The sequence below is a fragment of the Podarcis vaucheri genome, assembly GCF_965113315.1.
Source record: "Podarcis vaucheri genome assembly, chromosome: 14".
Taxonomy (NCBI): Eukaryota; Metazoa; Chordata; class Lepidosauria; order Squamata; family Lacertidae; genus Podarcis; species Podarcis vaucheri.
The window spans coordinates 21,136,665-21,163,723 of NC_138752.1; the positions used below are offsets into that span (position 1 = coordinate 21,136,665).

Sequence of the window (27,059 nt, forward strand, 5' to 3'; positions counted from 1 at the left end):
ACAGCTATCCTGAGAAATCTGCAATTCAAAAACTGGTGCCTTGTTGAAGTCAGCCCGTTGGTATTTGTGGCTCAGTGGTAGGAATGTGGTTCAATTTGCATTTCCATACAAACCTACCTAATTCACAGTTCTGGAAATGATACACGAACCAAAATACGGCTACCCTTCAAAATTCACACTTCCCTGAATTTTCCAATGTAGTTCTCCAAGCCCCCCCAAAAAATGTGTACAGAAAAAGTATACACATTAGAGGTCTGCATAAAAATACAGATAACGCTTAAAATAATGTACAAAAAGGCATTAAACTAAAACAAAGTGCGTACAAAAACGTGTTTTAGGAGAACTGTCCACTATAATGGTGATGAATTTTCAGGAGAACATTTCAAGAAGAAAAAAATGCAAGCTGATGCAGAAATGAACTCAAGAGTGGGAAATGAAAAAATGTGGAGAAACTGAAAGTTCACCCATCTTTAACACAAGGCATCATAATTGTTGGGGCTGGGCTATTGGCAGCAGTCTGGAGTTGAGCTAGGAGCCCAATGCTTGGAACTGTGGGATCATCCAGTAGTCAGAACCAAATGGGAACCAAAGAGTACAGAGTAAATCATGGGGCAGGGTCAAGAAGCAAGTCACAAGTTAGGACTGAAGAGCACATCAGGATGGAAGGACAAATGAAGAGGCAGCAGTTGTCAGAGGTATTTCTGGGAGAAGGTCAATGCTGAGGTTGGGGATTATGGGCATGACCCTCCTTTCCCTTCAGTATATATCTGGGGAACACTCCTGTGTCAGTCCCAAGGCATTAAATGTATCCAGACTGCATTAATCACACAAAATCAGTCCACATGTTTCCAAGTGTGATCACATCTTGGAGTAAAGGGAAGACCAAGAAGAGAAATAGAACCAAATCCTCCTATTTTATTCAGTGGGATATTTATCAATAAATATTTTATTTGATGTGAAGGAGGAGGAGAAAATCGCTTTATCTTCTTCAGGGTCATATCAAACGAGCAATTAACAAATAAAATGCTCTTCCAAGACTGAAGCTGGGCGATGGGTGGGAGAAAACAGGGTTTTTTTGTATTCTCTTTGTATATTAATAATGAGTTATAATCACTCAAGTGACTTTTGATTTTTTTAACATTGCAACAAAATCATTGCTAACATCAGCACCACAAAATGGTTTGCCACATATTAAATAGCTGTAAGTTAGCCAAACATGAAATGTCCTTTGTTACGTGAGAAATATTTCCCCATAGTTCTACAAATCAACTCCTCTTTTTCCCTTAACACTATTAGAGAGCAATCCTAACCAGCACCAAAGGATAGGTTGGAAGTTGTCTTCCCCCAGTGGAAAGGAGTTCCACCAGAAGGACAGAAGCACTGTGCAACATGCCCTTGGCATATGCAGGGAAAGCTCCAATCCAGTGTTCCCACGGAAGTACCCACAGAGGGAGAAACTCTCCACTGCCAGGAGGCTAAGTGCATAGCTGTACCCTTCCTTGCTATCCATCTCTGCTTTAAAGCGAGATTTGGTTCATCGGAACATGATGCTTGGGAATGGCTGTGGAAACTCCACCAGCATCAATTCTCCTGGATTCTCCTAATGCATTTCTCAAAGCATCCAGTGTTCAAAACAAAGTTTAGCCGGGTCTTTCTCCAGCTTTTTAAACTACCCCTTCCAATTCTAGTTCCCAGGTCTTTGAGGGCTGTAGTTTTTTCCTGACGTTTGCAATGCCATGGGTTTTTATCGTATTCAGAGTGAATACACATTTCATTCAAAGTCCCACTGCACCCTAGAATTTGCAGAATCAGGGCAAACTAAGACCTTTCCAGTCAAAGAATGTCAATTTATTCAACTGACCCACTGAGTCCTGACCTGGCACCAGCTATGAACCTCTCAGAGGACAAACCAGACAGACTGAACACTTTGAGAAGCAGGCATGTCCCCTTGAATCCAAAGCTAAGGATCTTGGGGCTCTCTTGGTTGATACCGTGAAGAACCTCTGAAACTCTAAGAGGAGGAGGTAGAGAAGCCCCCACTCCAATTTCCAACAGCCTTGGTGCCAAAAGCTTTGAGTCCAGCCTGAGGAACAATGGCACAGTATGCATCTATGGGCCCAGAGTTATCTGTCTACACAAAGCTCTACTTTGCCTTTTCGTCTGCAGGTGTGTCAGTGCTGGACCATAGTCTTGCCTCGGTAATGGATTGGATGAGAGTCAATAAACTGAAACTCAATCCAGATAAGAGTAAGGCACTGTTAGTGGGTTGTTTCCTAGACCGGATGGATGGGAGGCTGCCTGCCCTTGAAGGGGCTACAGTCCCTCTGAAGGAGCAGATACGCTGCTTGGGGGTACTCCTGGACCCATTGCTGTTGCTTAAGGCTCAGGGAGCTTAGTGGCGCAGAGTGCCTTCCATCAGCTTAATTCTGCCATCTATGTGCTCTGGTAACCTCTAGGTCAGATTAATGTGACCTGTTACTATGAAGATGGTTCAGAAACTTCAGCTAGTTCAGAATCAGTGACGTAGCATGGGCGGGCTGGGGGGGGCCATGGCGCTTTTCTTGAGGGGGTGCAAACAGAGACAGCTTCCTCACACAAAGGCCCAACACTGCCAATTGCAACTCCATCCATGGGTCAAACCTAAGCCCAGGGCAGAGAGAGGAGAGTGGGCGGCAACACTGCCACCCGCTAAGGCAGCTTTCTCACACCCAGCCGCAACTCCACTTCCAGGTCAAGCTTGACCCAGGGAAAGAGAGAGGTTCTTTATCACGAGTGTCTACTTCTTAGGGGTTTAGTCTTATTTTAAATGTAGTTGTTGTTTGGTGTGTTTAACTGTTTTTAAACATCTTGTGTATAAATTGCCTTGAGACAGTGCTTTAGGAGGTGATTAATAAATTAATTAAGGGATGCGGGTGGCACTGTGGTCTAAACCACAGAGCCCAGGGCTTGCCGATCAGAAGGTCAGCAGTTCGAATCCCTGCGATGGGGTGAGTTCCCGCTGCTCGGTCCCTGCTCCTCCCAACCTAGCAGTTCAAAGTGCAAGTAGATAAATAGGTACCACTCTGGCGGGAAGGTAAATGGCATTTCCGTGCACTGCTCTGGTTCACTAGAAGTGGCTTAGTCATGCTGGCCACATGACCCAGAAGCTGTTGTCCACAACTGGACCTAACATTCAGGGGTCCCTTTACCTTTAAATAAATTAATTGCATTGATATCATTATTATTAATTGTCTGGGCTTTTCTGCATGGATCAGGCAGAACCTTCTAAATGGCTTGGCATGTGCAAATGGAGAATAGTGTAGGCTCCTCTGTCCTTTTGCCAAACCAAAGTGGCCCTCAACCCAGCATTTCTATTTTGGCCTCAGCAAAAGTAGGCCAAATAAATGCAATGGAGCCTATTTAAAGGTGATGAAAGGGGGCTCTTGAGGCTCAATACAGACATATTAAGTAACAACTTTAATCCTCCAAGAAAAGTGCCCACAGCTGAAGAGGATCGTGTATCCTTCAAACTGTACATTGTGCATCTATGGAGGTTTTTCCAGAACAGGACATGCAGTTGACAAGTTCTCATTCTCTGGTCCTCAAAATTGCTATACGAAAAGTGGCTTCGCACATTACCAAATGTTGACGCAGGACAGAGTCCCTGTTTGCATCACCTCGTGCACATAAAGGGATGCACAGCATGTATAGAAGGTTGAGTAGACACCATACCCTTGTGCTGTAATTTTTTACACAGATGTCTGACCTCCACACATAAGGACCAAGGTGTGGGTTTTGCATTCTTTTCCAACATGGGCACAACTTTTGCAAACCATCACAAATGCCTCCAGCTCCTCAAAATTAGAAGTTTGCAGGTGTGTGCAAAGAAAGAAGAGGGGATTGCCACATTACATGTGTGGCTGGTTGCCATGCCCATGCTTCATTGGCAATGTTTAAAATGCCCCCATGCCCCTCCTGGAGATAAACTTGAAACTGAGCCAAAGCATCTGCTATTGAGACTATTGCATAGGAGTCTTTCGCTGTTTACTCCTGATTTCAGGTCTCTTCCTCTGTTGTTTTTCTCCTCTGGCCTTTTCTGCACTATACATTTAAAGCAGTATTATACTGCTCTAAACAGGCAAGGCTTTGTTTGTTAAGGGTCCTGAGAGTAACTGGGAGACCCCTATTCCCTTCACAAAACTACAGTTTCCAGAGTGGTTTAACAATCAATCCATCTTCCCAGTAGTGGGGTGGGAGAACGGGGGGGGGGTCACAACTGACAACCAATGTGCCCCTTTGGTTCCAGATAGCACATGGGTAGACAAGTCTTAAAAGCCCGGGACACAAATTTTAATGGTCTTCTAGCAGCTATGGTGGCTCACTTACAGAAGTAATGTATTTAGAAGTAATGTATTTAGTATTCTCTGGAAGTGTATACTCGATTCTGACCAAACTAGGCCTCCTAGAGCAAAATATACACCAGGAGGCTTAGTTTGGTCAGAATCGAGTCTATACTTCCAGAGTTAATGCTAAACACATTACTTCTGGTAAATGAGCTGCTAGAGGGCTGTGAAAATTTGGGTCCCAGGCTTTTTAGACTCATCTACCCATATACTTTCTGAAACCAAATGAGAGCATTCAGCTCTCCTACCCCACAACAGGGTTCTCTGAGAATTGTAGCTGTGTGAGCAGAAGAGAGGTCTCCTCCTAATAACTCCCAGAAACCTTAACAAACGACAGTTCCCATGTTCTTTGGGGGAAGTCACTATTACCACTATTTAAAGTGGTAAGATACTCCTTTGAAGGGGACCTCTGTCAATTTTTAGATTGTAACCACCTCGGGGGGCAGAAACCTGGCCTCTTGTACTCAGTAAAGTGCCATGCCACCTGGTGGCATTTTGTGAAAAATAATTTATGCATTTTCTACATCATATGCTACATCTCCTTGGTTGCTAATCCATAACTGATACAGTGCATAGCTATCTCATATCATCTCCTCATTTGAATTTTTGCTGATGTGGCATTAGATCTAGCAATTTAATAAAAGATAGGGAAGTGGTGGATTAAATGACTCTTTGCTCCAATCTCTCTTTAGAAACTGAAAAGCATTTTGAAGTACAAAATATCCTGGGGTAGCCAAGGGCCTGATTGGAAGTTTCTGAGGGCCAGATGGGAGCCATAGGCTACCATAAGCAGATTCCTAGTGCCCAGACATGGGGCAATTCTACCCTTCAGGACTGGAATTAGGAAGGAACTTGCAACTGAAAGTAATCTCACTGCAACACTCTTTGGTCCATGACGGATAACTGCAAAAACTAGACTCGGTAGCATCAAATCTTGTGAGTCCCTTTTTGTAAACTTAATTGCTTTTCTCCTTTGTTCTCACTCTGGGGTGTGAAGGTTTTTAAAAGATGATTTTTAAAAAAACAAAACAGTGCCTCTATGCAAGCTCCCCAGACACCCCTTGAATTGCTTTATGCTGTTTCCCTCCCTTCCGTTACTAATGCATTTTTAATCACACAATTATTTTATTATGCGGTACTTGTCATAAAACACACTATTGTCTAACCTTAAAAGGAGTCTCATCAAATTAGACTATTGAGAGAATCAAAGAAAACTGAAAGAAAATCAAAACACCTGATACTTTGCAAGCAGTGTTTTCAACTTTTTTCCCCTCCCATTAATGTTTCTCATGTTCTTTCAAAAACAAGAAACCCAATTTTCTCTCGGGGGTAACCTTTTATTTCATAATAGGCTTGCTTATAATATACTTCACTTTAACATTTGTTCTCATCATTCGTTTCTTTTTAGTTAATGCATTTTTGTGTCTTTATGTGAACTCTCGTTTGTTGAGGGCTGCTGTTTTCCTCCCAGCTGAAACTCTTTCATATGCTGTTAACCAGGTTCTTTAAAATGTGATTTGGGGGACTTTTTAATGACAATAATCTATGTGCAGGTCAGTCCGAAGCAAAATCTTTATTAGGGTGGCTTTGAGCCAACAATTTTAAAGCTATGACTCCCTTAAACCCTGCATGCAAATCATTTAAACTGTGTTCCATTTGAGAGCCAAATCTGGGCTGACTTCGAAGGAGAAAGGAAAGCTCCTAGGTGGGAGGTAGGAGAGTCCACCATTTTCTGTGTGAGACAAGGGTTAAGGGCTACCTTTGCGAGACGACTCTGAGTTTTCTTTTCTCTATTCTCCCTCTGTTTTTGTTTTTATTTAGATTAGCTTCTTCTGTCTTAATGTATTATGAAAAAGCTTTCATAAAGTCTTATGGGGGGATGAAATCTGGGCAATGGGAGGTGTCAGAAGGGGTTACAAAAAGGCTACAAGATGCCCCTCACACTTTACTTCCATTACAAACCATCTGTTTTTGAAAAAACGAATGCCAAACCATGGTGCTCATTGAGCTTATTATGCTCTGTCTTGCTTGGGAAGCAATGCTCCTTTTGCATACCAGGTCGTACACCAGGTCCCATGAGATCTCATGGAACTGTCCAAGTTCCCACAAGATCTTGTGGGGCATCCCAGGTATCCTGAAGCCGACATGCAGAGAGGGCTTTGCTTTCCTAGCAAAGCAGAGAGCTTTTAAGCTCTCTGCCTTGCTTGCATTTAACCTGAAGGACTTCAGCCCATGGCCTTCAACCGCATCAGCTCCGCTGCAACAGACCAGGTCCATCAGGCCTCTTTTCTCTCAGCTGTCATCTGGACGCAGCCATTTTACCAGGGATTGGAAACCGAGTGTTCATTGTATCACCTTTGCTAGATGCCTCGCTCCATCACTTCCTGCCTCTGAACTATGGCAGCTGGTCTATACAGGAACAACTATCTAGAAATTGGTGTGTCTGAGTTTTTAGTTTTATCTTCCTCTTCCCTCCTTGTCCCCCTTTTTCCTTGTGTGTTGTTCATTTTACTGACTGGTTGATAAGAATGCAAGCCTGCAGGTACTTGCAGGTGTCTTGTTTTGATTTAATATAAGCCACTCTGGAAGCCTTTTCTGGCTGAACAGCGGGGTACAAATGCTCTAAATAAATAAACAATATCGTTAAAGTGGCACATAAGTCAATTACACATAAGTTGCAATAGTACCAAATGTTATTTCAGTTTTAGATCGTGGGCTTGCGGGGGGGGGACACACGCTCCTGGGAGCCAAACTGTTTTGGGCCCCCTCAGTATCTTTTGGGAGGGGGCTGGGCACCCCCAATGTTGAGGGGCTGGAGGAGGCTGAGCACTGAGCCAAGTGCAGAGCCGAGCATGGCTCCAGTGGCCAGCTCCTTCTCCTCCTCCAGCTGCTGCAGAGGTGAAGGAGGGTGGAAACATCCTCTTGCATCCTGACAGTGGCGGCTCCAGGAGGAGGTGGAGGAGGAGCTGCCGGCCATTGAAGCTGCGCAGCCACCGCATTTGGTTCCATCCCCCTGACATCATGCACACAACGTCCCCCCACCCATCACCCTCACAAGCTGGCACCTCTGCTTGGAAGACTGACATCACTGCTGCCAGAACTTCAAAAGCCAGTTTAGCCAGTCAGAAGCACTTGGGGGTGGGGCATGGATTGTTAGTTTCTGTGTTTTACCACTGTGCAGTGCTTTTGGAGTCACAGGACTCTGTTTACATTCCAGAGACATTCCAGGCTGTTGGAAGTCTCACGGAAGACAGGAGACGGATGTGATGTTACTGGTTTCCTGTTCCTTTGTTTTCCAGTTGTTCTCTGCTTTCACAGAGAGAGGATGTATTTTTCTTTGCTGTCTGCGTAGATAGGAATAAAGCATAGCCATGTAGCCATAAATCTCATCACTTCCGTGTGCTGCTTTGATTCTCTGCTGAATGGGGTGTGCCTGGAGCCTTATCAGTGGCTCAGGTCGTCAATCACATTGGAGGGCAATTCCGGAGGACGGTGAGCTTTATCAGCTCGGTTGAATGCAGATTCCGACATGGAGCAGGGCTTGTGAGGGGTATGACCAAGGGCCACATAGGGAGGCCAGGAGGGCTGCTCCCCCCCCCCAATCTGATCTTCCCCACCGCTGCTTGAGCAGCAAGAAGTTGTATTTCAAAATTTCTGGAAGGTACCAAATTGGAGGATGCTGCTGTTGCCTCTCTGCTCATTTTCTAAAGTGCTACGGACCAGAAATGCCTCCTTTGTAGATCTCAATACCAACAGGGAATTGGGGGGGGGGGGACGGACTGAAAATATGATGAGAGCTTTTGTGATGAGGCCATGAATTTTTCTTTTGGGATAACAAGAGAGAGGGCACTGCAATTTAAGATACCTCTCTCTTTTTCCCATTACGCTCCTTTTCCTGCTTATGCGTAAACTCAGAGAGCCTTACCCAGCAAAGTGGTGCTCCAGACACAATTCTGATAAGATGAGGGATCTATCTGACTTCAGCCGTCCCCTCTGAAACATCCTTCTTTCTTTCTTTTTTACCCAGGCAAAGAGTCACCGCGGCGGATGTGAAGTGGAAGCGCATTTAGGAAATAGATTAGGAGCGAAGGGCGAGCGGAGCTTGTGCTGTACGAGATTGGGCCTGGCTGCATGCATCTCTTATTAACTCACTTGAACTTTGCCTCTCCCCTCTTAACTCTCCTGCTGCTTACCCATGTGGAATGCAGAGTGAACTACAATATCTAATTTATTTCTCTGTCTCCTGTAGGGCCAGGCTATAGCATCGCCAGACTAATGCCGCTGTTAAAGCTTGTGCGCGCATGTGTGGATGCAGGTGTCTGGGGGAGACGGGAGAGGGGGTTTTCTTCAGGGGGAACTTGACATAACTCAGCTCTTGCACCTCTCAGGTGGGTGCCATTGCCATTCTAAGAGAAAAAAGGAGACATACATAGTAGTTCCGGCACCACTTTTTCTAGAAAAGTAGCACTAAAGGGGATGATTCAAGCTTTAATACTCTCACTGCAAATTCTAGAGTGTTTTGGAGAGAGGCAAATTTCCACAATGGGAACCCTGCTCCGCAAGTCTCTAATAGGCTCATTTCCTCTTCCTTGCAACTGTTGCTATAGCCCATTCCCTCCCATCTACATCTGGACCCAACTAGTATTATATCTCAAAAGCAGAGGCTGCCAATGTCCTCATCCTGACCATTTTTCTATACATTACTTGGAAGGACAACTGCATTGCAAAATCCAGTGAAATTTCAAAAGACAGCACTGTTTTGGCCCACATATTGTTTTGGAAGGCTTGAATGGGGTACAGTTTCCCTTAAATGTGAACAGAATCTAATCTAAAACCCCACCCCGCACCCCTAGCAGTCACACATACGGCATACACCCCACCTGCAATCTGGAATGCCCAGGAAAATCTTTTCTACTGGAATCAACCCTTTGATTGTATAAACTGGTCCTGATGTTCATGTACACATATACATAATTGGCCCATTTGTTTCCAGAATAGCAATTTATTCCTGGAAGGATGAAGCACACAGAAAAGCAGCTCAGCTTCCAATGACTTCAGCCATTCAGCATTTTAATCGCAGGAGAAGGTCAGCTGTACCAACCTTCCCTTCCCTGCTGGTGTCCTTCTGTCCATCTGTGCTGCAGACAGGTGGGTAGCTCAGGTGCCAACGCAGAAGCATCTGTTCTTCCCACTATTTCCCAACTGCCACCACTCATGCTTCCAGGTAGATCAGTGCAAAGCAGAACAATTGCAACTTCATCTTTCGCAAGAGGCCGTGGCTACCTGATGCTTCCAGTTGCAAAGGCTGTCTAAGGTGGCATTAAATATTCCTTCTTTTCAGCTTTGACTCTGAATTCATTCATTTTAACAGGGCTGAAATATTTCCAAACAGTCACTTATATTATATAAATATGCACTTTTTTCCCCAATCATGTTTGGCATGTTCCTGCTTCTCTGCCCTTTCACTCCATGGCCACTATTTTTTATTTTTCTTTCTCTGCAATTAGTTACAGGGATAATCCCAGCCAATCAGCAATTGTGTCGTGGATGGAATGATGTCACAATGCCAGTGGGTTTTTTCTGGGGGGATGCTTACCCCTAAACATTTTGTGAATCTAAGTTTGGCCTCATTGAGGGGCAGTATTTAAATATGAATAGGAAAATGAGAGTACCCCTAAACATTTGGGGGGGGGGGGAAACACTGCACAATGCTACATAGAATTGCAAAACAAAAACCCCAGACAGCATCTAAAATGAAACATCCAAGACAAAACAAACAAACGAAAACCCTGACAGCATCCAAAAACAAAGAAAACATGTCTCAAGATCGGGGGGGGGGGGTATTTTCAGAACAGCCCAACATGTTTCGGCCAAGTGAAATTGAAAAAATGGCCTACAGAGATTTCTGCAAAATATATCTTCCATACAGTTACAAATCAATGTGTAAAGGACATTGAATAACTTTTATTGCACAGATTCCCTAGACCACAGCAGCACAAAGCAAAATAATAAAACGGAAACCAGGAAACAGAATTTGCATAAATGCACATAAAAATCACTACTCAATGTTCGAGATTTGTAATTAGTAAAATTAGCAATCAGGATAAAATAAAAACATATTAATGTTAAAGCATAAAAAATATTTATAAAATAACACACATTACTGATTTAGTACAAACCAAAAGTAAACAAGGAAGACAGCCTGATATAATGAATGATAATAAACTATCAATAAGGGAGTGGCTATTTTTGTGTTAATGAAGGATACTGAACATGTGCAGCAGCGATATAGCTAGCAGATCTCTGCAAGCTGTTTTTCAATTTGACCACATAAGGCCTTTCAACAATTACTACTCACCCCTTCTGAGAGGTGGGCAGGGTTTGCGACCCAGCACGGGGTTTCCCAGGACCAGGGTGCCACCCACCTTGGCTACAGGGTGGCCTTCACCCCGCCCCCATCCCAGCAGACCAATGGGCTGGGGGCGAGGGCCTGAAAAGGGGCCCCCACCCACTCCCAGCATCTTGAAACAGTGCCACATAGTGAATCAAATCTGGCAATGCTTACTGATGGGGGAAAAAACCTGTAGGAGTGAAAGACTTGGCATTCATCAAAGCGAAGTGACGTGCTTCAGGTAGGGAAATTGGGTAGATGAAGGCAGGAAATGGAAATAGTTAAAGTATGCAATTCGCTCCCACGGGAGGCAGAGATGGCTACCAACTTAGATGGCTTTGAAAGAGTAGGAAAGAGTCCTTGGCCTACAAGGCTCCTAGCAACACTAGCTGTGCCCTGCATCCACAGCTGAAGGCAACAGTGCTTCCAAATGCCAGTTGCTGGAAACCATGAAGTGGGGAATGCACTTGTGTTCAGATCCTGCTAGCTGGATAGGACTAGCTGGGACCATTGGCCTGATTTAGGCAGCTGTTCTTATGTTCTTGTGTTTCCGGCTCTTGTGGGAGGCACCATTAGTGTTCCACTTGAGGTCACACAATGAGATTGAACCAGCACCGCAACTGAGAGCAAAGGCCATGCTTCCTATATTAGTCACATGGGGACTGCCACTCAATCAGGGATCATACAGTAAGTGGGATGATGTCATAATCCTATTAGGCTGTGTGATGACATCTTAGAGCAAACTCAATAGAAGGGGAGCACAAGGGAGATTAAAATAAATGAGCAAACATGTGTGTTCCAAAAGGGAGCTATTTTACAACAGTGTCAGAAAGGTCTTTTAAAAACCCACCCTGTGAATCTATTTCAGCCCCGCTAAGTATCATTGCATGCCAACGTCCAAGCTGAAAAAAACTGCTGCATGTCAGCTATCAAATACAGACAATATTTGGAAATCAAATACCATCAGACGTCTAATACATGCATCAGCTACTGGCAAGTATTTAGGTAGTGAAGTCCATGTCCCCTGAAAAGGGGGTAGTGTTAAAAACTGTAGTTGATAAATAAAATATTTGGCATCAAAATTCACAGAGCATAATTTTTCAAGAGCAACTGCGTGACCCAACTATGCCTGGAAGCACACAGACTCCCCATTCCCTTTTCTAGCAAATACACCCTTCTCTGGCATGCAGGATGGTGCTTTGGGTCCCATTAGCCCATTCCACAGCCCACCAGAAAGCCTCACTGTGGACAGGTGCGCATAGCCTCTCCATGAGGTAAGCTCTTCCGATGAGGGAAGCGGAGAATTCTTTTGTCTCCTAGCTGAACATGATGAGAATGCAGCCTGGGGGCGTGGAACCTGGCAAGCACCCTGGCCCTCCGACGGGGCTTTTAGCAAGGCCTAGCTCAAATTAGTTTGCTTGCACCCAAGTGGGAAACTACTCATTTGGTTTCTATCCCACCCTTCGTCCTGTAGGAGAAAATGTATGTGCAGGGAGAGAGGGGAGATGGTGGGGAAGGACCATAACTCATGGGCTTTGCATGCAGAAGGTCTCAGGCTTAATCCCTGGGTAGTCCTGAAAGAATATGCAACTTGCATGCAACTCTGTCTCCGCTTTCTTGGTGATACCTAAGTGGCCACCTTAATTGTCTGGCTGCTTATTGGGTTGAGCTTTGTTCTTTGTTACAGAGAACATAAATACCTTATTGGTCTGCATATGGGCCAGACTTTCCTGGCTAAAACCTCCCAGATCTGGCTAAAACCCGAGTGTGGCCTGTCATCATGCTGCTATAGGTAGAGCTGCAATTTAAGCTAAGACCTTGGGAACCCCACAGAACTTCAGTAAACTTCAGTAGTTTTTGTAAACGGATATTTTACGCCCTTCTCGACAGGTGATGCTGGATGCCCAGTGAATTGTTCACTATGAGGCAAGGCAAGAAGTAGCGTGTATTTTTTTAGATTGTAAAAAATACTGGATGGTGCCAGAGATTTATAGTATTTTTCCCCCTTTCAAAGAGATCTTGTTTTAGGGGTGGCTTATATTTGGACCAATGCAGTATACAGTGGTACCTCGGGTTACATACGCTTCAGGTTACATGCACTTCAGGTTACAGACTCCGCTAACCCAGAAATAGTGCTTCAGGTTAAGAACTTTGCTTCAGGATGAGAACAGAAATCGGGCTACGGCGGCGCGACGGCAGCAGGAGGCCCCATTAGCTAAAGCGGTGCTTCAGGTTAAGTACAGTTTCAGGTTAAGAACGGACCTCTGGAACGAATTAAGTACTTAACCCGAGGTACCACTGTATTCCACTGCCACCAAGCACCCTGTGCTATCTACTGGGTTGAGAGAGCCCTTGCCTCTCTAGACCAATTTGTTCAGCTGTGACTGAGCTGGGAGCCCAGGCCTCTTTGACTCCTTTCAGAATCCCTGCTTTGATGTGGAGCCCTTTGAAGTCTTCTGGGTTGCCAAATTCCACACGAGAAGCTTGAAGATTAAAGTCACTGTGCTTAGCTTGTGATGAAGCAGTGTTGAATTATCATTTGGTTTTCTGGCAGTGGCACCCACTGAATTCATGGGAAGCTGATTCATGTTGCTGCTCTTTTAAGGAGCACAGGTGAACAACAGAATCGAGTGGTAAAGCTTTTCCAGGACTACCATTTTTTCAGTGGCCATCAGGGTGGAAGGAGCACCACACAGCATGTTCGACTGATATATAAACACCTCCTCACCGTACCTTCCAATATTTTAATATATGAATAGGGTATGTCTGTGACCTGGATTCAAGAACAAAGGTACTTACCATCTCTAAAGAATGGTCCGTATAGTTAAAGCTATGGTTTTCCCAGTAGTGATGTATGGAAGTGAGAGCTGGACCATAAAGAAGGCTGATCGCTGAAGAATTGATGTTTTTGAATTATGGTGCTGGAGGAGACTCTTGAGAGTCCCATGGACTGCAAGAAGATCAAACCTATCCATTCTTAAGGAAATCAGCCCTGAGTGCTCACTGGAAGGACAGATCCTGAAGCTGAGGCTCCAATACTTTGGCCACCTCATGAGAAGAGAAGACTCCCTGGAAAAGACCCTGATGTTGGGAAAGATTGAGGGCAGAAGGAGAAGGGGACGACAGAGGACGAGATGGTTGGACAGTGTTCTCGAAGCTACCAGCATGAGTTTGACCAAACTGTGGGAGGCAGTGGAAGACAGGAGTGCCTGGTGTGCTCTGGTCCATGGGGTCACGAAGAGTCAGACGCGATTAAACGACTAAACAACAAAGAATGGTCACATTGGCCAGGTAATGCAATCAGTGACCAGTATCAGCAGGGCCAGATTTAGATGACGAGAGACCCTAGGCTACTCCACTTGTGAGGCCCCTCCCCCACCCTCACAACTAGAAGAAAATGGAAGAGTGTTGTAAACAAAATTGAGTGAAGCCAAGGATGGTGGCAGGTATTTAAAATTCTACAATTCACAATTTCTACTCTAAAGGACATAAGATATTATTGTTAAATACAATGGTGATTTTAAAAAATGCATAAAATTAACACTGAAAAACTTTTGCAAGAACTGAACTTTGTAAACCTTTTGTGGCCTGGGCAGGCAGGCCTGGAACTAGTTCCCATGTCTAGTTCCTCTCTAAGGAACCAAGTTCAGCCTTCATGGCATTTAACCATGGCTCAGCATCCTCTGAGGTTAAACTTTGGACCTCTTGGAAGCTTGAAGGTTCCCAAAACTTCTCTGAGTAACTAACAACAGCTGTATCTGCTTTGACTGTTTTAGCAAACTCTTCAGCACACCTTTTGGGTGGTTTACCCTTTGTGGCCATTTCAGATCTGCGTACTATACACAAGTCTTCCATGCTAGGCTTCTCAGCTTTAGCAGGCAGGCCACAGGCCTGGGCAGGCCAGGCCGTCCTCTTATATACCTGCTGGGATTGACAAGGCATCTGACCCTCACCTGAATCTCATAACTCTCCTGTAGCTGCCTCTGATTAGTTATCATTTAACTCTTGGGAGAAATAATTAGCATCACACGTCATGTGCATGGAAGTTGCCGAACCAATTAACCAACGAGAAGGATTACTGTTAATAACACCAGTTTTCCTCTAACTTAATATTGCTGGATAGTTTTGATGAACTGCAAAAACATTTTTAGTTTGCTTTCTGTTGCCACCCTGGACCTTTTCTTTATTAGTGGCACTTTGTTTTGTACGATTCCTTGCAAATGAAGGAAAACAACTTTTCTGCTTGTATATGTTGATAATATAATCTTGGTTACTGAGGACAAACAAGATTGTACAAAAACAAGATTGGGTGCAGGCATGGCCAGGACATAGGCATCCTGATTTTGACAAAGGTGACCTGTGTGCATGCTTGCTTGATTAACAGCTGTTGGGAACTTCAAGGTTCCTGCTCTCCCTTCTTATGGTCTTTGTATGGGACCTGGAGAATCCAATAGAGAGCATTCCATGTCAAGGAGGAGAGAAAGTGGGCACTCTATCAAATGACAGGGCAGGAGTTACACGGAGCAGGGCCTTTTCACTGGTGATGCCCATTGTATGCCTCGCTCTTCCCAGACCTGCTCTCTTTGGCCTGTATTTTGGAGCTTTACAATTTAGGAAGACTTTGGAAGAACTGGTTGACAAGTCTTATCAGTTGCTGATGTATGAGGGGATTTTATTTGCTGCTATTCTGTGCTTCTGGTGCACCAGGGTTTACACCAGCGTAATAGGATGCCAGAAGGGATACCATTTATGAGCTTTCTCCATTCTTTGCAAAGCAAGGGGGTGTTCAGTCAACAGTGCAAAGGCTGTGCTGAAGCATTCCCTGCTGGTTACCTGCTTTCAGCAATAGGGGTCGCTGTTTGGTAGTACCCAATTGGTTAGCTGTCATATTCTAGAGCTCCCTGTTGGTGGCTCTTAGGTAGTTCACAAAATAAAGAGTCCATTCATAAAACACAGTGTTCATTCATAAAGCAGTAACATAAATCTCCATTGCTACATATTGGGTGTATATTTCAGCAGTTGAACGTACAAGTTTATGGCTATGCTGTAGTGTAGTGCTTATGTGACTATGAATAAAAGGTGGCTGGGCTCATTTTCTTGGGGTTTGGCAGGAAAGAGGTGACAAAACTGATTTCCAATAAGTGCCCCCCCTTTATTTCCATAACAAGTCCTTGAGTCTGCACTCTGAATGGTGACACCAGGGACCTAGAAAGTGCAGGGCTTGTCAGTCCAACCCCCTGCACAGTCTCATCAGGACTGACCTTAAGGCAATTGGAGCAATTTGGCCAAATTGTGCGCCTCGTGCTGCTCCTAAGAGGGCCCCTGCACCAGGGCACTCTAGATGGATTTTATTTATTTCTATAAGATTTTGCAGACTTTGGCTGTGAACTAGGGCCCTACCAAAAAAAAAAAAAATCAAGTTGCGCCCCACTGCTTCAAATTGGGCCCCACTGGCTAGCCCTGGGTCTCATAGTTGCTGGGCCTGAGTTGCCCTGCCCTTGCATGAAGTCTTGGGTTTGCAATTTTGGAAGAGGGGAGACTGAGGCACTGGGGAGAGGGCAGGCTGGTGAGGCCCCCTAGATAGAGGCCCTAGGCTTCAGCCTACGTAGCCTATACATAAATCCGGCACTGAGTATCAGCTATCTTGTCAGACAGAAGAAAAGGCGCACTCTCAAATTCCTGTTGTAGACCGCCTCTTTCTGTGGCACATGTATGATGCTTTTTGGGGTGGTCTTTGGCTAAGGGGCTGGGCAATTTCAAAAGTCTTTAAAGGTTCTTGCCCACCTTTGCTCTGGATCCTCATCTCCTTGCAAGGGGGGGGGGGACTCTGAGCAATAGATAAATAAAGATCTTCCTTGCTTTCAATGGATCCTGCCTCCACTCAATTTTCTCTGACTGATAACGGACTTAGTGGGGACAATGAACCCCTTGGGCTGTAAAAGCCAACCTAAACTTTTTCTATAACAATACCACTTTAAACAATCATGGCTTCCCTCAAGGAATCATGGGAACTGTAGTTAAAGGGTGCTGAGAGTTGTTTGAAAACCCCTGTTCCCCTCCAAGAGCTACAATCTACAGAGTGGTTTACCCAACTAAGTCCTCTTCCCAGGAAATTCTGCAAATTGTAGTTCTGTGAGAATAATAAAAGTATTCTAACAATTCCCAGCATCCTTAACTACAGTTTTAAGTATTCCTTTTGGGTACCCCTGACTCTCTAAACTGATATAGTACTGCTTTAGATGTATAGACCAGATGGGGCCATATAAACATGTGTGATTTAAAAAACAAAACAGTAAAAATAAAATTAAGCTCCCCAAGGCAACAGCCCAATGGGCACTAAACTCCATGCTGCACCAGAAAACTCCCCTTCAGTTCCCAAAATTGTTTTCCTTTTGGAAAACCTGCAAACAAGGTGTGAAGTTAAAAATTCACTCACATTGTTGCTCCCCAGTGACTGGGATTCAGAGGCCTGCTGCTGCTGTTGCTGCCATCATAACTCATAAAAAGGTAAAGGTAAAGGGACCCCTGACCATTAGGTCCAGTCGTGACCAACTCTGGGGTTGCAGTTCTCATCTCGCTTTACTGGCCGTGGGAGCCGGTGTACAGCTTCCGGGTCATGTGGCCAGCATGACTAAGACGCTTCTGGCAAACCAGAGCAGAGCACTGAAATGCCATTTACCTTCCCGCTGGAGCGGTACCTATTTATCTACTTGCACTTTGACGTGCTTTCGAACTGCTAGGTTGGCAGGAGCAGGGACCGAGCGACGGGAGCTCACCCCATCGCGAGGATTAGAACCGCCGACCTTCTGATCGGCAAGTCCAAGGCTCTGTGGTTTAACCCACAGCACCACCCGCATCCCATATCTTGACTCACAGCCATAATCAAAAAAAGGTCCCACTATGCTCAATGGGGCTTATGCCCAGGTAGAGACAGGGTAGAAATGTGGTTCATATCTCAGTGCAAACCTACCTAACCTGCAGCTCCCATAACAATACAGAAATGGAAAAACAGCTATCCTTCAGAATTCACACTTCTCCAAATTATTTGATGAGGATCGGGGGGGATGTATAAAAATATATATGTGGGTCAGTAAGTGAAGATGCATATATTTGTGAAAATGACAAAACAAAAATACATTATATCTGCTTTCAGAAATGTTCATTTTAGGAGAAACATGCACTAGGATACTCACAAATTTTCATGAGGACCTTTAAAACATTTTTGTGTTTTTTTGCAAAAATGCTGTAGAAATGTAGCAAACAGAATTTAAGATTGGAAAGACGGAGGGGGGGGACAGAATTGACATTTGCCCATCCCTACTCCCAGGTAAGTATGTGTAGGATTGCAGCCTCAGTCAATACCAAACATCATTGCATAGGGTATCAAGCAGAGGATTTCCCCCTTGACCACTGCATATAGCAATATCTCAGTCTGTCATCTGCAAAGCAAGTGCTGGGAAAGAGGAGGAGGGCAATTCATGATGTCTAAGGGAGGCTCTTGTGTCTGTTCCCTGCTAGGCTCCTGTCTTGTGCAGAGGAATCCACACATCCTCCATCAACACATGATTTTCACCTCTTTCGTTTTGAATTGTAGCCTGCTGTCAAGCTGGCTGTCCAGCACACTGGGATGCAGGTCACACAGGTACCTGCCAGCCGTCCCAGAGAGTGCCAGCTCTAAATGAGCACAATCCAAAACCCAGAGGTTGTGGCCTCAGCAAACATGTGTGCCATTCTGAGTGCTGGAACTAAATCCAGGATGCCTCATATAGTGTCGGCATCCACTGCCAATGAATAACAAGGGCATCCTGTCATCTTGGGCTTTGGAAAGATATTGGAGGCTCATCAGATCTTATATCTGTTTTAACACATTGGGGTTTTACTTTTTCCCTTCTGACATGCTGTGGAATTACAAGTTATTTAAAAAAAAATCTAGCCTCAACGTTTCTTGTATTTTATTTAAAACTTAGGGGGCTGAATTCAAAGTTCTGTGTCTGTAAACACAGGGGCTCTTGCACTAGCAGGTGCATTCATTTTCATTTAGCATAGCAGAAAGGGTCAAACGCTTTTGAATACTCCCTAATTTTGAACTCTGGGAAACAAAACTTTTAAAAAAACACAACTAAGTTGAACTATTTCCCTTGAAGTGTTTGTTTTCCACATGCACGGAGTATTGGGGATGAAGGACACTCAAGCATGCAATGAATAAAAGCCCACGCAGCAAGAAGCAGTATATTCTAGGTTAAGGTGGCACTGCTTTATTTCGCTGATTCGATCAACTGAGTGGTGGGTCTGAATGCTGAACTTCAGAGGATGCATGAAAATAAGGGCTCATTTCAGGACAAATGGAAAAACTAGACTGAATGAGGCCCATTCAGTTCAATTTGCACTTATCTGGAATAAACACAGAGAAGACAGAATGGGCATGAATGGGACTCCTCCTGTGTCCATTCAGACCATGATGGGGGTCACATACCTATCTCAGGTAGTGGCCGAGAAGATATTACCATCATTTATTTTCCTCGCTCCATGAACATCCCAGTGCAGACTTGCTCTGGGATATTTTGTGGGGGAATTGTAGCTGCCACACACACACACACACACACACAGAGAGAGAGAGAGAGAGAGAGAGAGAGAGAGAGAGAGAGAGAATGGAACATTTTTCTCCTAGCCACCACCCAACATCACAAATGGTCTGCACTGGGATGTTCAGAGGGGAGCAATTGGAAAGGGGGTACAGAATGTCAGCCAAAAGCAGCTGATGATGATCTCTACACTACCTCCACAGGGGAGGACCCAAAATTATTATTTAAAAATAGTGATGCGATTGTGAATACCAACATGAAAAATTAGCCAATACAGAAAGCATGAAAAAAATGGAATTTCAGTGAAGGAAACATGGGATGAACAGATTTTTTGGAATAATAATAATAATAATAATAATAATAACCTTTTTGCGCACTCTTACATGAAATACAAGGTGTGAGTCTTCAATTTGATCTGCATTTTGCAGAGAGAAAATGAATTCTGCAAATCGACAGAGCTCATGAATTTTACACAAGGAACAGTCTGAAGACAAACGTCTGCCACACCAAGACATCTGTAGTCTATGTAGTTCTACTTTGAAGCCACTAAGTCTTTTTTCACTTGTCATATGCACTTCCACAACACATGGCACAACACACCACCATTTAATTGCTTCTGCCTGTCTTTGAATAGAGACATTTTTTTAATTGCACCAAGGAATGAAATTTTCCGTGAAAAAGTTCCAGAAATTAAATGGCTTTGCTGCCTGACTTCAATTTTCTTTCTAATTATGTAGCGGGTTTTAATTAATGGGGGAAAGCCAGTGAAGAAGCAATCGTAGTTTTTCGTTTTCTTTATCACATTTTCATTCTGACCTTTTTCCGTGTGGCTCAGGGCAGTGGGCAAGGTTTGCCCACTCCTGTTCCACTATCAAAACAGCCCTGTCAGATAGGACATCCCTGTAAAGGAATGACTGGCACAAAATTATCAAATATCCAACATGGCTGAGTGAGAATTTGAACTAAGGCCTCCCTGCTCCTAGTATAAAACTAACTACTAGTTAGATGTACCCAGAGAAGACCCACTGAAATTAATGAACCTAAGGGAGTAATGTCCATTAACTACCCATTAACAACATACAACAACAACCAACAGTGACTCAGGGGCAGTTTCATTCCTCCATTTGTTCTTTCTCTCCTATTTGACCCATAAATTGTGCATTTTCCACTTAGTGTAGTGCTTAGAGTGTTGGACTGGCACCTGGGTTCAAATAATAATAATAATAATAATAATAATAATAATAATAATAATACCCATCTGGCTGAGTTTCCCCATCCCCACTCAGCCATGAACCTCACGGGTGGACCAGTCACTGCCTCTGCCTAATTTACCTCACAGGATTGTTGTGGTGATTAAATGAGGCAGGATGAGAACCACTGTATGGATGAAAACCATTGTATGCCACATTAAGTGTTGTGGAGAAAAAGGTGGGCTGACATTAACAACACATTTTAAAAAACACATTTATAACCTCTTCCCTGCCTCCACACACACACAAAAAAACACCCACAAAAAACTGACAAAATCAGGGCTTTGATTTAGCAGGGAAACTTCGGGACCTGCTAAATAGGGACAGAGGAGTGTATATAGCTATCTACCAAGAGATGGGAACCATTTTTCTCAGCTTGATGCTCACATTCCCTCATGGACTGCCTTCTAAGGGCCACATGCCAATGGTTTGTAGGGCCACAAGCAAAAGTAGGTGGGGCAATTCATGTGTTTCCTACCTTTGTACAGAAGGCTAGCTCCCAAACTCAGAGGCTTCTGTACAAACATTCAGACAAGCAAGAGGCATAATCCCAGTCCAATGATACATTCCAGCTAAGCACCTCGCAAAGGTGCAGAGCGGGATCAGTGGTGGCTCCAGAGATGAGCTGTGGCCTGGGAAGGGTCCAGAGGGCCTGGTAGAAATTCCTGTGCATTTGCCCCTGGGACCTGAGATTCCCAACCTTAGAGAGAGGGGGGAGGGAGGGAGAGAGAGACCCACTAGGGACCCTGCCATTTCCACCACCCTTTTATTTACTGCCTTCATAAAGGTAAAGGGTAAAGGGACCCCTGACCGTTAGGTCCAGTCGTGACCAACTCTGGGGTTGCGGCGCTCATCTCGCTTTATTGGCCGAAGGAGCCGGCGTACAGCTTCCAGGTCATGTGGACAGCATGACTAAGCCACTTCTGGCGAACCAGAGCAGCACACGGAAACGCCGTTTACCTTCCCACCAGAGTGGTACCTATTTATCTACTTGCACTTTGATGTGCTTTCGAACTGCTAGGTTGGCAGGAGCAGGGACCGAGCAACGGGAGCTCACCCCATTGCGGGGATTCGAACCGCCGACCTTCTGATCGGCAAGCCCTAGGCTCTGTGGTTTAGACCACAGTGCCACCCGCATCCCTACTGCCTTCATGCTCCTGCCTTAATGACAGACATGCTACATCTCCATTAGTGCAAACTAGGATGCTCCTCTCCCTCCATAGCAGCTGCTGGAAGGTGTCACATCCAAGATGACAAAGATGCTAGCATAACCAGCACGAGCCTTAATTCCCAAACTGCAAAAATCCACTTTCTGTTTGCAGGTTGGAAGGTTCAACCTCCCTTTGGGCTTTCACCAACATAGGAGAGATTGTTTTTAAGAAAATTCTGTTGAAAGGTTTTTACATATACAGAAATCATTCTTAGGATTCAGGTGTCTGGAGTAAATAACAACAACAGCATCCATTCTATGCAGCTACAAACCCAAGTCTGATTTCTAGCACTTGCTTTTTAAAACAAAAACAAAAAAAAGGGATGCTAGACCTGAATGCATAAACCAGGGGCAAAAATCATTTGTTTTTCTGTTCTGAAACCCAAAACAAATCCCAAACTTGCAGCAGACTTAAAACAGCTAGGACTGCTGCAAGAAAAGATTTCAGTGCAAACAATCTATTGCCTAATATTTACACAGCATCTGAATGTACAAAAAGCACTCTATGTACATTGCAAAGTTGGTCAGTACTGTATTATTCTTTCTGTGTTGCAGACAGAGGGCTGAGAAACAGACACTTGCCTAAGCTGGCCACCTGATAAGTTCATGGCATGGGTGAGACTTCCTGGTTCAGTGCTCACAGTCCCATTCCATGCACCCAATATGATTTTGGACAGCGGGGAGGTGTTAAATATCAAAGCAGGTACATCCATTCAATTCTTATGGCTGACCTTGAGACAGGAGGGAGGCAGGCAGGAGGGAGGGGAGAGAGTAAGACAGAACCAACAGGGGTCTCCCCATTCCAGCTACTTTGAAGTCCTCTTACCTGAAGCGTAGAGAGAAGAACTTGCAAGCCACTAACTTCTTGCTCAGCCATGCTGCTCTATGCTCACTCTCTAAGTACTAGCGGTGCATGCAATTCCAACAGTTGCTTTGCTAACAGTCCTCGGCCTGATTCAGAGAGAGCAGCTAAACTCCAGAGCAGGAGAAAGTAAAAAACCAGAGCAATGCAGCTCTAGACCTCCACGCAAGAGATAAATGTACACACAGGCACTCACACTCTCCCTTCACATACACACAGCCCGCCCCCTGGTCTCCTGTCCCTGTAGTGGTCTCCCACTGTGACGGAGAGATTAATTCCTATATAAAGAATCTGAGGGATTAAGCAAAGTGCTCTGCGAAAGGTCCGGGTGTTGGGTGCACAGCCGGAGGCGTGCAGGGTGGGTGGTGATGGCAGCAGGAGGAAAAGGCAAAGAGAGGAGAACCTCAGATCCTCTGGGCAAAGCCTGCGAAGAAGGAGGGGAGGGCGATCAAGGCTGCCTGCCTGTCAGACATTCTCAGCTGACCTGCTGATCAGTTCCAGAGAGCCCTCAGAGGCCAGTCTGCTCCGACTGCTTCTGTCCTAGTGAAATTGGAGACACAGGGAGATTGACAGGGCCCTAGACATTGGCAAGCAAAGGAGTCCTGCAGGCTTAGTAAACCAGAGCTCTTCACATGCTTTGTTTTTTAAAAAAAAGCTGTTTGTAAGCTGCAGCCTATCTTGTATGCAGTACATGAACTGGCCTAGGTGTGTAGAGGGATTTTAATCAATAATCAAGGCAAGTCAGTAGGCTGGTCAGCAGCTGAGAAGAGAGAGCTTGGGGGGCTCCCAGCAATCATTCAAACCTGAGCTGTCAGGTCCAAATGGTGGATCTATTTCAGTACAGCTTTGAACTTTATTATATTATGAATCTTTCCTGTGCATGCAAAAATCTCCAGGATCTCCATGTGAGGATGGAAAAGACTCCAGTCTGAAACCACCAGAGAGCTGCTGTCAGTCAGTGTTGGCAAGACTGAGTTAGATGGTCTGACTTAGGAAGCTGCCTTATTCCACTGGTCCATCTAACTCAGTTTTGTGAACACTGACTGGCGATGGCTCAGTGGGAATCCTCTATGGGAGAAATGGATAAAAATTGGGTGAGGAATTGAGGAAGGATTAACTAAGGCGTGATCCTGATTGATTGCCCCCCCCAAAAAAAAAAGCTCAACAATTTTGGTCAATCCAATGGATAGATCACTGCCAGTTTTTTTTTATAGTGGGAGTTGGTCACAGTCTCTTGGGAGTTGGACATGCCTGTTTCAGAGTAAGTTGCTCACTAGGAGCTCTCCGTGGTGCTGCAAAAACTTGTCCACCTTACTGCCTTCACAGGATCAGAACACAATGGCTATGTATCCCCCAGCCTCGGAACACTTTAGACAGCCACAATTCTGGTTTTCCAAGATTTCAGCACAATCTGTGATCCAGCAACCATGCTGAAGCTAAGCAGGACTGGCAATGGCCAGTGCTTGGATAGAGAAGACCTCCTATGTTGCTCTGGTAAGGTAAAATGTAAAAGAACTCTGGATGTTTAAGTCCAGTCAAAGGCAACTGTGGGGTGAAGTGGCCGAGGGAGCCAGCATTTGTCCGCAGACAACTTTACGGGTCATGTGGCCAGCATGACTAAACCACTTCTGGTGCGATGGAAGCCAGAGCACACGGAAACACCGTTTACCTTCCCTATTTATCTACTTGCACTGGTGTGCTTTCGAGCTGCTAGATTGGCAGAAGCTGGGACAGAGCAACAGGAACTCACCACCATCGAGCAGATTTGAACCGCTGATCTTCCAATCGGCAAGCCCAAGAGACTCAGTGGTTTAGACCACAGCACCACCTACGTCCCTCGTTGCTCTGGAATGCAGAAGCAGGTGAGTGGATCCTCTGCCCTCCGCAACCAAGACCAAACACCAACACACACACAGAGGTGATGGGAGTTGGTGTCCAACAAACCTCTGGAGATCATTATATGGGCTACTCTTGGGCCAGAAAGTGAGCAGCTGCAGGAACCTTAATGTTAGTATTTCACGCCTCCGATGCTGCAGATGAGATTGGTGTAAATCACATGCCTGTCTGGGAAGAGTGTGGGAATGGAAGATAGTCTTATCTCTTCCACTGTATGTACTACTGTACTTTTGCTTTTACTTGTTTCCTGTTGCGTGGCGAGTTCTAGCCTCCCCCCTCAGAAATAAAGACACGGGACACAAGAATTTGGGTTAATGGGTCAAATTAGGCCACAACTTTATTGATTACAGGAATTGAGCGGTATTGGCTTAGGTATTGGTCCTAACAACTAACCGGCTTCAGCCCGAAACCTGTCTGGCTGCAGCGCGGCAAAGAGGGAGACCCTCAGCCGCGCCAGACCTAAATGCGGCTAGGCCACGCCCCCCAGGCTAGCCGATTGGCTGGCTCGGGGATGACGCATCCAAGGATTCCCCTGGTATCACAGGGGCTGAAGCCAGCCCCCGCAAGTGTGGGGAAGGGGCGTGAAGCCCGCAACCCACCTCCTCCCTAGCTCGGAAGTGGCTTTCCTCTCTCAGAGCTGGAGAGAGAAAACATCATGATTCCTTTGTCTGTACATAGTGTGCATATAAATACGTAGATTAGCTCTACAATGTCTCACGCTTCTTGCTGTGTTATGCTAGAAGATTAGTGTGCATATATCATTTGGTATATGTCGCTGAAGCGCACTGGAGAAGAAGGGAAATGCCTTTTCCAGAGGTGAGTATACCAGAGAACGCTTGGAGTTCAGGGGCTGCAGGGGCACCCCAGGGCGTTTTCCAACACTTAGGTCTTCACTCCCTGTCAGGTAGAACTCCATGCCAACAGTCAGTTTCCTCAGGATTGCAAAGGTAAAAAGAAGCATGCTTAGGCCTCTGGTTGGCCACCATGAGAACTGGGTGCTGGTCTGATCCAGCAAGCACTTCCTCTTTCATTAAAAGCTGAGATTTTTTGGAAGCTGGACATTGTGCCCTGTTCCACATTATCTGCTTTCCCTGCACCCCTGCAGAATCACCGCTTACACTCAGCCTTTTGCATAGTCAGATATAGAAACAGGGCAATCAGAAGATATTTCCTTAATAAACCACCGCCGGACGCTTCATCACTTCCCACCACTTCTATCCTGCCATAACACGATTGATAACAGACTTTACATCCTGAGGAGCATTTCCATCCACCTTTGTTCTCAGCTTTGTTCTCGAAGCCTTTGTTCTGAGGGCACCCAAGTGACTTACATCCAAGCCTGGCTATGTAAGAACCCTGATCAATGCTTTTTTCTCCCCCCCCCCTTTTTTTTTTTTCCTTTTAGCCTTCCTCTAGACAATTATGCTTGATGAATAAGCTTTGAGTGATTACAAGCCAGTTAGAAAAATAACAACTAAGGCTGAGGGCAATCCCCAGGTTTGAGAAGGTCTCTTACAAGGTGCCTCCAAGTGCCCAGGTTACTGAGCCACCTGGCCTACCTAGCAACAGTGGCTGAGTCCCAAAAGATGCCCACCATTTTGAATTCCCACAGTGTCCAGAAGTGACGCGACATCAGATCCCCCAGAACTCAGTGGGAAACTTAACAAAGCAAGGTGGCTCCCAGATCTAGCAGGCAGAATTCACAGTGCTGGTTATGACCTATAAAGCACTATCTGGCTTGGACCCAAACTACCTGAAAGATCGTATCTCCCTGTGTAAACCTGCCCAGGTGCTAAGATCCTCAGGTGAGCACCTACCCTCAGTCCCTTCAACAACAGAAACACGATTAATGTTGACATGAGAGAGTGCTTTTTCTGTGGCTGCTACCATCTTGCAAAATTCCCCCCCCCCCAAGAGAGGTCAGATTGGCTCCCTGTTTGCTATCATTCCACCGGCAGGCTAAGACCTTCCTATTCAGACACACCTTACAAAACTAAGGTACAGATGATGCTGGTCACTGAGATGCTATTGGGGCAAACTGTATTTTAACTGCTGGTTTGAAATGTCTTTGGATGTATTTTAACTATTGTTTTTTATCTAGTTTGGTTTTGTTACTTTGCTTTTTATAATGAAATGAGTCCCAGTTTGGGAGAAAGGTGGGATATAAACATATTTAATTTAAATTAAATTAAATTAGCAGCTGCCATTTGATAAATACATAATCAGGAGTAATGTACTGGTGCGCACACAGAGAGAGAGAGAGAGAGAGAGAGAGAGAGAGAGAGAGAGAGAGATTGTAAGCTCTTGGGAACAAGGACATGTATTTTGTCCATATTATTCTGTAAAGCCCCATTGATGGCATGAGAAATGCCTTGATAATAATGTTAAGAACATTAGAGAGACGTATAGAGAGAGATGAGTGTAAGTGTAGAAACCTCTGACTTTTGCATGGCTATGTTGCCAACAGTGCAAAGACAGGAGTTGCA

The 27,059-nt window shown here is 45.0% G+C and overlaps 1 protein-coding gene across 1 annotated transcript in view; it reads right to left on the minus strand.

Moving 5' to 3' along the window:
* Positions 1–23,027, minus strand: part of AGBL1 (AGBL carboxypeptidase 1) — a 410,764-nt gene extending 387,737 nt beyond the window's left edge. Inside the window, exon 1 of the mRNA XM_082198360.1 lies at positions 22,642–23,027. Within this exon, the coding sequence (XP_082054486.1) occupies positions 22,642–22,692 (51 nt within the window). The 5' untranslated portion in view covers positions 22,693–23,027. The remainder of the gene's footprint in view (positions 1–22,641) is intronic.
* Between the last annotated feature and the right edge of the window lie 4,032 nt (positions 23,028–27,059).